General features: G+C 35.7%; 1 protein-coding gene across 1 annotated transcript; it reads left to right on the forward strand.

The window, feature by feature from the left end:
- The first annotated feature begins 7,162 nt into the window (after positions 1-7,162).
- LOC116176241 lies at positions 7,163-9,882 on the forward strand. Its single transcript, XM_031494724.1, has 4 exons — positions 7,163-7,573; positions 7,633-8,314; positions 9,652-9,706; positions 9,753-9,882. The coding sequence occupies exons 1-4, from the start codon at positions 7,163-7,165 to the stop codon at positions 9,880-9,882; spliced, it is 1,278 nt and encodes a 425-aa protein (XP_031350584.1).
- The last annotated feature ends 1,388 nt before the right edge of the window (positions 9,883-11,270 follow it).

Consider the following 11,270-nt stretch of genomic DNA (forward strand, 5'->3'; position numbering starts at 1 on the left):
ATATTAATAGTGAACTAGAGTGACGTCTTGCTGTAAGATAACTAACGTTGACGAGGTGCTTATGCCATTGTCAATATTTCTCCCTTTCTACCTTAGTCCTACTGTCCCACCGTCCTAAAAGAGGAGATCTAATAGTAATGGCTGAAAGAAATTCTAATTGCGCTATCGTTGTTTTGCTCCTGTTGATTTTTGTACTTCTATTGCCTAGATTCCTGTAGTTTTTGATTCTTTGAGAGTATTATTTATAGATCTCGAACTGGGATTTATAAGGTGATTCTCATAGGTCTAAAACCTCAATTAAAAAAAAAAATTAATTTTGAGAATTATAAAGATCCAAGAAATGTTGAGCTTTATCGCCATCTTGTAATAACTATGCCTTGGAGCAGTACACTGATAATTGTCCTTAAAACTCAAAAATTCGAAGGGTTCTATTGAAGGGGAATGAAAGATCTAAAGAAATGTCGTCCAACCGGAAGTATCCAATGAAATGAAAAAGTTTGAAATATGTCAGGAATCGGAAGGAAACATAGAATCTAATTGGAAGTCGTGGAACGGCACTGTGTGTTTGTAGTAAGTTTTAGTACTACTGTGTAACTTATTTTAATAATGACAGGTTTAGATTAGCTTTAGGGAAAAGGGAAATAGGGTTAGGATTCGACAAAAGAATCCTTCAAAACGTGATATTCAAGACGTAATCAGGTATGTGAGGATCAGGTTGTATAATGAACGGGTCGGTTAACTTGGCCCCCCCACTGAGAGATTTGATAGTCGTATTATTTTGAAATGAATGCGCTCGTTATGCGCTCATATGCGCCACCGATAATAACTCTTGCGCCATTATCGTTTTTTAGAAATCCGAAAAAACATTTGGGGGGGCCAAGTGAACGTAGCCCCCCCCCCAGTACGTATTTTGTCTCTTGTAACTAGGTCACCTGATACATTTGGTTATGCGCTCAATTGCGCCACTTGAATTAAAGCTATCGCCATTACGGTTAAGCCATAAAAAATTTTTAAAAAGTGGGGGGGGGCTAACTTAACGTTTTCAAAAGTTACGTTTTTTAACATGTTTTTTCTACTACATCGTACCTTTCATCATGCGCTAAAATGCTCCGTAAACAAAAGTCTTGGCGCCATTATAGTGTTTCAGAAACACTATACAGGGTGTTTTTATGGGAGCTTTAGTTAAACGATTCTGGGAAATTAAAATAGGTAGGTTTTTAAAAATTTGTATTTAGGAGTTACTCCGAAGGCCGAATCGATATAAAATATTTTCAAAATGGACGCACTTCCGGAAATAACTTTTGTAAACGCTAAGTTAGACCTTCCACTTTTTAAAAATTTTTTATGGCTTAACCGTAATGGCGCTAGCTTTAATTCAAGTGGCTCAATTGAGCTCATAACCAGATGTATCAAGTGGCACAAATACCGGTAGCAAAATGCGTTATGGGGGATTCCGTTCACTTGGCCCCCCCAAATATAATTAAGGATAACCAAAAAAACAATAATGGCGCAAAGATATCTTTTTACGGCGCATTTCAGCGCATACCTGAGAGTACAATTTCGTATGAAAAGATGTTAAAAAAAAGTAACTTTTAAAAACGTTAAGTTGGCCCCCCCGCTTTTTGAAAATTTGTCACGGCTTAACCGTAATGGCGCTAGCTTTAAATCAAGTGGCGCAATTGAGCGCATAACCAAATGTATCAGGTGACCTAGTTACAAGGGACAAAATACGTACTGGGGGGGGGGGCTACGTTCACTTGGCCCCCCCCTAATGTTTTTTCGGATTTCTAAAAAACGATAATGGCGCAAGAGTTATTATCGGTGGCGCATATGAGCGCATAACGAGCGCATTCATTTCAAAATAATACGACTATGAAATCTCTCAGTGGGGGGGGGCAAGTTAACGGACCCATAATGAACCACACACAAATTGGGGATGTCCGCTAAAATGATAAACAATTTTATTAAGGACAGTCTTTCAAAAGGTAACTGAGCCTTGTGTAAATTAAATGAGAGGGAGGCAAAAGAATTAATAAAGGACAGGGGCACATTTAAGAGGATTCATGTTAGGGATGATAGGATTTTTCTCGTGGCACGTCTGGTTGATGGTATAGTGAGAGATCTTGATTTGAATAGGGGAATTGCGAACGGCAAATCCTATTATTGTAAAATCGGTTGGTCAATTACTCAAAAACCCATAATTCCAATGTCTTTGTTTTTGTATTAAAAAGAGGGTTGACGTAATTATGTTATTTTAACACCAAAAATGACGGGACATCTTGATTTCAATTTGTTAAGTAAATACGGGGGATTATTTATGAATAAACGCAGAGTTGGTTTGCTTTACTTGAATTTGTATTTTCGTATTTGTCTTTCATCTGAGATGATATGGTCAAATCCCTAAATGCAAATGCTTACTGCATACGAATTTTAACCTTACCTTCAGGAGAATTTGTATGGGGAAAAGTTTTGCCCTAAAACATGTTTTGCAATTACCGTTTTCTGAGCAATGTTGCGGCCTAAAATTAACCATAGTGTATCTCTGATAGATGATTAGTAAGTGGTTAGGACCAAAATGAAGAAGCTTCTTATGTTCACTTATGAAAATTAGTTTGTTGAAATCCTTAGGAAGCAAGATAGGGTGTCGTCTTTCGAATGGGCAAAAATAATGTTCGAATCTAACACCAACGAGGCCTTTATCATTTAAAAAGGCGAAAGACAATTGATACTAACCTTTCTAGCTCGACTGGATTTATCCAAGAAACGGATTTCTGAGCTGAACTGCTCTGTTTGCACTATTTTTGCAAAATATTCTTCATTATCCAATGGTCCATGTAACTTATCATGTATAAAACGTAAGCAGAAGACCAAGGACGAAATAGAGCGTTGAAACCTTAAAGATATGAGAATAGTTCTATATATTGGACGAATTTTTGTTATTGCGGTTGATCCAAGACCAAAACCAACGATTTTTCAGTTACGGTTTGTTTTGCTTGGAAGAATTTACTGATACTAGTTTGTTTACATTTCTATTGAATAGAAATTTAGTTGTATGTACCTTTTAAACTATTTTTCTTAAAATTTAACGTCATTTTTATGCTTCCACATGCAGATGTAAGAACAATTAGTAGTCGAACCAAATTTTACTTTTGCTAGGTTAAAGTCATTCGAGTCATTTTAAGTATTAATTGCAGTTCTCAGTATACAATTAGCCTCAGTGTTACATTTCTATACGCGATATTTTGTGCAGCGCCATCATTGGCCATTGCCCTTCTTGTTTGTTGTGTTTTTGCAGTAAATCCCCAAGATACACGCCCTTCTTAAGCTCAAAAACAGATATAAGCACAAGCAACCAAGAGGAGGAGAAGGAGAAGAAAGCAGGAAACGAGATCAAAGTATTGAGGCATCGGAAACTAATTGAACACCGGGGCAATATCCTGGCTATCACCAAGAAATTTAGTTCCCTCTAATGCAGATATTTCAGTGGCGAAGTTGAGGGCGTACCCTTTCGGGTCGGACTACACCTAGATACCCCCCCCCCCACAACCCCTGTCAGTTCCTACCAGGGACACATCCCTATGACAGTTGACTAAATTCTGGCAGAGGCGGCTACGCCAGGCATATGCCATAGTATCAAGTGTCAAGTTATTTGTATGTGATTGGGAATTAGGTACATTTATCTATGTATGTTCGAAAATTAGTGAAATGAGCCTTTAAACTACCACGTTTAACACGAAGCTTTCGCAATTTCAATATCCCATTAAGGAAATCTTGTGTAATTACGGATTATTGAATAATAAATCCGGCTCGAAGGACCATATGTATAAGCTATATGCTTTGCTTTCTGTATTTACTGTTTCTTTTTAGACATGTTTTATATTACTTTTTTACATTGTCATTAAATGTTTATTCAAGTTTCCAATAGCGAAATAAAATTGTGAGTAGTTGTGCTTCACTTAACATATTACCTTAATCGTTGATCTTTTACACTTGGACTAATATGGTAATAGCGGAAATCTGCCAGCAATGAGGTGAGAAGGGTTTACTCGATGACCACAATGTATTATTCCATTAGAGATATCCAAAATGAAACCACTCAACATAAATGTACGTCCGTTTTCAATCAAATGCTTCGCCCTTTAAATCAACACTGACTTAAAAGTTAAAAGGAAGAGAATTCTAGTGGGACAGTACTTTGCCAGTGGAACATCAAGTACGGTGTGCACATTTACTAACGACGTTTTTCCGGAGGCACTTGTCAAGTTGTTCGAACCGTATTTCTCTTCTAATTAGCTTAGAAGTTTTAATTTTGTTTTAAACGAGCTGTATGAAAAGCAACAAATCAATAGCTGAGCTTCGTTTACGAATCGCAAATTTTCGGTAACTGTCAAAACATTATTATTTGGATTTGTTCCCTTTTGAGAAAGAGTTGCTAATTCAGAATTACCAAGCGGAAAGCCTTTTTTTTAACATGAATCGAATTTGAAACCCGTGCTCGATTAAAGATTATTACCTCGAGCCTTTCAACTATAACGGTTGACACAATATACGTTATGGTCTTGTCTCGAAATTTAGTAAGGCAATATCCTTTAACGTTTCAATTTCTGCTAAAATCGCAATTTCAAAGCTTTTCGTAAAGTTATATATATATCTCGCGCTTTTCCATTAAAAGAAAATCACCTACTTTTCCTTTCAACTACACTAAGTAAAAAGATTTTCTCGAAATTTCCTTTTAGGGATTACCATAATCATTTCCTTTTAGTTGGAGATCGCGTTCGCATTTGACAAATTTATGCCATTTAAACCGTCGTAATTTTGCTAATACCGGTAACATCGACAGCCGTAACTTAATTGAACGGAATTATTTCGCGTCGAAAAAAGTTGGTCTCGAAAACTTGTTTCGAGTGTTCTTAAAGAAGATTAAACAACGGGGAAAGCTAGATTAGGGTTGCAAAAGTCAAATTGAACTGTAACGGAATCCTTTTAAGCCAAAAAATCCTTTGTTCCGCGACGTACTTGAATGATTATACTTAATTCAGGAAGGCTGCAAGGAAATTTATTGTGTATAATATGACATTTATGTAGGTTAAACAAATAAGTTTTATTCTGTTGTGGCAAAGTTTCGGTGATATACTGGCCACGATCACGCATTGAGTCGGTTAATTATTGAGAAATTGTTTACTCGCCCGCTCACCTTTGCCGTCTCGAGCCAAAACCCACAGCTATTTTATGTTGACAACTCTGTTGTTAGAGCAGATCCATTGAATTCCAACGCGAGATTTACGAGAGGCTGATTGTATCAGTGGAAAGTATGAATCTGATTCGCTTTTCTAGGACAAATGAGATGGGAGTTTTTACGAGGAAACCTAATGGTCGCAATCAAACGCGTTTTGCTCACTACTCGACAAGTGCAATAATAACAAATTTCTAGAGAGAGGTTAAGATAAGAATGTTGTTGTTAGACATAAAAATTCCTCTTCGTTAACAGCTTCTTTTAAGAGATATAAACTTTTTCCATTTAGGCCAACATTAGTAATATTTATGTAGTGACTTTCCCAAAAATTTTTATGTGGATGTAATAAATAAAAGCAGTTGTTTCTTGAAGGGTTGGGGTGTGTAGCGTTAAGACAAATAACATTTTATTTTCGGCGAAATTATACCTACGGGGAAGAAATATCGAATCCCTTACTTTGATAAATTGCCACCCGTTGGCCTTCATCTTCGCGTAGGGTAAGGTACTTATCGCGCCCCAATCAAGGCTATATACTAATTAAACTTTTCGCTTGCCGAAGTTGGCGATTTTTTTACCAAATTTGCGTCGATTGTGGTGACGTGCACTGAACAAACTTTCCAAAGAAGTGGAGCAGATGTAAAATATTGGCCTGATCGTACAAGTGCCTGTGTCATTAGCAGAGTGTCGTCAAGATGCTTTGCTACAATTTATGTGTCCTTACAATGGCCGCTCAGTAGCGGATACATAGTGGCAGTTCTTATGTCCCCTTTGCTACTTCAAGTCGAAGGTAAATTTAATGGGGGGTGAAATTTCCGGCTTGACTTCCGGTTTAACAGGAATTGGAGACAACACTTGATTTTCAATCTTTTTTAATCTTTGAAAAAAGTAGCTTTGCTGAAAAGTCAATGCTTCTAAGTTACTCATGACAAAAGGTGCCTATTTTTAATCGAAAAAAATGAGAATGATAAGGTAACATGTAAGATGGTGTGATTGTTAGTTTTTTCATCAATTCAATATTCAATATTTATTTATTATCTCTGACAATGTGAGCCATTGCATGAGATACGTCAAATGTACACAGTATAAACATATAACTCCACAATTTAAAATACTAGAACACGTTAAAATAATTACAAAAAAACTAGTTTCGAAAACAAAAGTTAAAAAACTCATCCACAGTATATGGTGCTTGAACTAAAAGAATTGCTTTTATAGCTGCCCTAAAACTCTTTAACGTTTTCTGACCTGTTACACTTTTGGGGAGGACATCGAATGCAAACATCGAAAGATTCGAGGGTAAACAACAAGATAACGGTTAAGTTTCTTCAGAAAAACTGATAGAATCTTTTTTAAAAATCCTTGCTTAAAAATTTAGGGGCTCGTTTAAAATCCTTAGTTTAAAATCAAAAAAGCGTTTTCGGATTTTCTAAAAAAATTGATTTGTTTTAAAATAAGTATAAAGCCAATAAGGTTCGTTCTCACTTGCACTGCACTCAGCTCGGCGTCGCGACGCGTTAAAAAAGATTAAATCACAGATTCATTTATAAGTATATATTTATAATAGTATATTATATTATGAGGAGCTAAAGTGTTACTTTTTATGGCGAGTCAGTGTTTGATGGCCGAGCGAAGCGAGGCCAGCAAAATACTGACGAGCCATAAGAAGTTACTTGAGCTCCGCATAATATATGCTATTTTTTCTTCAAACGTGAGAACAACGCCCAAATAATGATTTTCAAATCGGAAGAAATATTAACACGATCGTTATAGGTAGCCATGAGCGCGTCGGCCGTGGTGGCTATAACAATTGCAATAGTTAGCCATTATTAGTTTTGACGTTTTAATTGTGGACGAGTTTTTTTGTGGGTAAGTATCTTCAATTTTTAGAAAATTACGACCTTAGTAATTTCTGTAATTCCTTTAGAGATTATGGATTCATATTGCACGCCACCTGACGTGGAGGAAGTTGCTTTAGCGGCGGTCGAAAATTTACTTCCGACAAAGTCAAAGGACATCTACGATAAAGCTTGTAGGAAATTTATTGATTGGTGTAAGCAAAAAAACGCAAAAACCTACTCGGAACATGTGCTTCTGGCTTATTTCTCGGAACTGAAATCGAAAGAAAACAAGAAGTGCTCCACCCTATGGTCTACTTATTCGATGATTAAGAGTATACTCAATGTCAAACATGGGGTGGATATTAGCAAGTATTTAAAACTAAGAGCTTTCCTAAAGAGGCAAAATGAAGGACACATACCAAAAAAGTCAAAAGTTTTTACCAAAAATGAGTTCGATGCTTTTATTAACAATGCTCCCGATAACGACTACTTAGGAATGAAGGTGTGCAATGTGTTATAAGTTATGAATAATAGATGTTAATTTCGCTACATATTTTACAGATTGCATTGATAATAGGCATTGCTGGCGCGTGTAGGTGCGATGAAATAGTAAAAATGAAGACTGAAGACATCGAAGATTTGGGATCTCTTCTTCATATACAAATTCCGGATAGTAAAACTAACAAAACCCGGTCCTTTACAGTGATAGGAGCACACTATATCGGCATTTATAGAAAATATGTCAACGTTCGGCCAGCAAACATGAATAACTCGAGATTTTTTTTGAAATTTGCAAAGGGAAAATGTCATCGAGCTGTGAGGGGAATTCACTTTATTGGAGAAATATGCAGAAAAGTGGCGTCGTACTTGAATTTGAAAAACCCCAAAGAATACACTGGGCATTGTATGAGAAGGACTTCAGCTACACTGCTGGTCGACGCAGGAGCCGATATTACTTGTTTAAAGAGACACGGTGGCTGGAAGTCTAATTGTGTAGCTGAAGGTTACATAGAAGACTCGATTTCAAATAAAAATGAAATTGCACAAAAAATACTTTCGACAACTTTAGAAAATCCAGGTTTATCAGATGAAATGACTTCAACTACTCCTCCATTTGAAGTGGAGACCAATCCAGTTCTTGAAAATACTTGTAGTTCATTGGAAATAAGACGAGCTAAACAAAACTTGACTCTTCAAAACTTGGATGCTGCAGGAACGAGCTCAGGGTTTAATTTCAATAATGGTAATATGACTAACTGCACTTTCAACATTAACTATTATTTAAATAAATAAATAGTTTCTTTGATTGACTATATTTTTATTTCTGTTAAAATCAGAAGGAAAGATCAACGCACTTGCTAGGTGAACGAAGAACCTAATGTAAATAACACCAAATTGTCAAAGCAAAACGATGTGACACTGGCACTGAAGCGTTTTAATGCCTAGGCACTAAAATACTTCACTGCCGCTTGTTCGATTGTTCTAAAAAGTCAAACTTTAACTCAGAGTGCTGAGCTACGTAATGTCAATATTATATGACGTTTGAAGAAAAATTTATTTATAAATCTGTGATTAAATTAATGTTTTTAAATGAATGCGGCTACAGTACAGATTATGACATGAAATCTGTTTTTGGCGACGCTTTGCACCACGACATTGCGTCGCGACGCCGAGCTGAATGCGAGGCAAGTGAGAATCGACCTATACACTGATAAAGTGCAAGTTCAAAAAGTAATCGTAAACGATTTACAAAAAGCGTATTTCCACATGCATTCATTTCCCATTTGTAAGATGCAACTTTTGTTAAAATTTCGTAAAAATCAGGGTACAAATAAGAAAGTTAGCGTTACACATGTGCAATCTATTTTTGACATGCTACTTCAATTTCAGTTTATAAGATGAATCCTAACCTAAAAGATTGGTTCACAAATAACGAATTAGTCCAGGCTAAATAGCTCTAAAATAATTTAATAAAAAAAAATTTAATAATAAATAATAATAATAAATTAGTTACCGGGCGAAACCGGGTTTTTCAGGCAGGTGAAATGAATAGAAATTGGGAAAAAATAATTAAAACAGCTGAATTTTTCCACGGGTGAAATCCCGGGGGTTGAAAGGAGTGGAAAGTGGTGTTTTGCAAATTGTGGCAAAACTCTTAATTTTAGACGAAAATGTTCAATGTAAAAGTATAGAAAAATGAGCAACTTTTGTTAAAGATTTGGGTACGGACTCCTTAAAAACAAGTAAATATATATCAAAAAAGTTCCCACCTCTCAGGAGGGTGCTTCGTCCCCTTTTGGTCCAAAAACCACCCCCTCAGGTGACCTCGCACTGGTGTTTTCCATTTTTCTCGAAAACTGTTACCCTGGCGAGGAAAATGGACAGTACCCAAAATTATTCCTAAATTCTGCGTCATTTATAACCTATATGTTTTTTTCTCTATATCGTACCCCAATCTCACAAATATGTATAAATGCAAAAAATTCTGTTTTGTCTTTTGCCCATTTGCTACACCGAAATCCTAAATCATAAAAATCCTAAAAAATGTCCGATGAAGAACACCATCAAAACGGCTTTTAGGGCTATATTTAAACGAATTTCCCTGGGAATTTCAAGGATTTCAAGATAATCGACGGTAAGGTTTTGCCAGGGGGTAAACACCTGGGGAAGTAATTGTACAGAATGGAGGAAGTTATGAGGAAGTACGGGGAAGTCTGGGGAAGTTCGGGGAAGTACTGGAAGTCCGGGGAAGTTCGAGGAAGTACGGGGAAGTATATGGGAAGTACAGAGGAAGTACTCATTTCTTCATAAGATGCGAAATGTGACAGAAGGTGACCGGAGAGGTAAAATCTGGTAAACACTTGAAAAGTAATCCGGCAGTTATTTCTGAGTGCATAAATCCCGCCTTGTTCCAAAAAAATCAACACCTATGATTGTGATTATGTATATAGATACCTAAAATAAAAACCTATTTTTTCACTACTACTTATTAACCTTTTTTCCATTTGTAAAGTAGGCTTTCTCGTTAGTTGTTCAAAGTAGTTAATAATGTGGTTATTATTAACTAGTAGTCAATAATGAGAACTTTCACGCTGTCACTTTTAGAAATCACAACCTGAAATTTCGCTCAATAAACGTTCAGATAAGTTCTCTAAAATGAATAATTGCCACTATCCGTCATTTTCAGAGAAATTACATACTTAAAATTATCACACTTTGAAAAAATCCGAACGAAATTACTTTTTGAAAATATCTCAATGACAGAACAAAATACGACCTTCTTGACTGTTACTTCCACGCACTTTATTGACATGTTAAATTAATAAACAAAAAATTCTGTCCAATCGTTCACTTTTTTAATAATATAGATCTGAAAGGAAAATGAAAAATCGCCATTTTAAAAAAAATTCAAATATTTTAGTAACAAATAGAGCTATCGAAAAAAGTTTCAAATAAAAGTTGCAAGAATCGATGGGATAAATTCAATGCGTGTAGAAAAAGAATTTTTAAAATGGCGGATTTCCAGATATTGACATCAACTTCCTTATTTTAAATGGACGTCATATTTCATTTTACGTCACTCGATAGAGACAAAAATACAAAACCAGTGAGCTAGACAATAAACGACCGAATTTGGTTTCAATCATAATCGGCCATAGAATTATTGCCATAACAAATACAATGTAAACTTCGAGGCAAAAATGCAAGGTTGATTCCCTCATGAAATACTAAGGGCAACTGGGGTTGAGTGTTTAGTATCACTGGTTTTGTAATTTTTTCTATATCGAGTGACGTAAGAATCCTATATGGCGTCCATTCAAAACAAGGAAGTTGATGTCAATATCTCGAAAACCGCCATTTTGAAAAAAAATTTCTACGTCCATTGAATTTATCCGATCGAATCTTTCAACTTTTATTTGAAACTTTTTTCGATAGGTAGATACACCTCTTTTTGTTACTAAAATATCTGAACTTATTTAAAATGCCGATTTTCACATTTTTCAAATTATCTACGAAACGTTATTTTTTTTCAAAATCTCGCATTGGAATATTCATCAACATCAAAAGACTTTAAACTTTACCAATTTAACCGAATCTGTAAGTATAATAATAACAAAGATAGCAGGCAATAATACTAGACTCCTCTACCTTGGTATATAATGTACTATTATACATAGAATCACAAAATATCAATATCA

Source organism: Photinus pyralis, unplaced genomic scaffold, assembly GCF_008802855.1.
Source record: "Photinus pyralis isolate 1611_PpyrPB1 unplaced genomic scaffold, Ppyr1.3 Ppyr1.4_LG7, whole genome shotgun sequence".
NCBI lineage: Eukaryota > Metazoa > Arthropoda > Insecta > Coleoptera > Lampyridae > Photinus > Photinus pyralis.

Bases quoted from the DNA above. Each gene is read 5' to 3' on its own strand.
- LOC116176241 (XM_031494724.1), top strand. From the start codon at position 7,163: ATGGATTCATATTGCACGCCACCTGACGTGGAGGAAGTTGCTTTAGCG. The intron at 7,574-7,632 runs GTGTGCAATGTG...CATATTTTACAG, and splicing joins ACGACTACTTAGGAATGAAG to ATTGCATTGATAATAGGCAT. The intron at 9,707-9,752 runs GTAAGGTTTTGC...GTAATTGTACAG, and splicing joins GGATTTCAAGATAATCGACG to AATGGAGGAAGTTATGAGGA.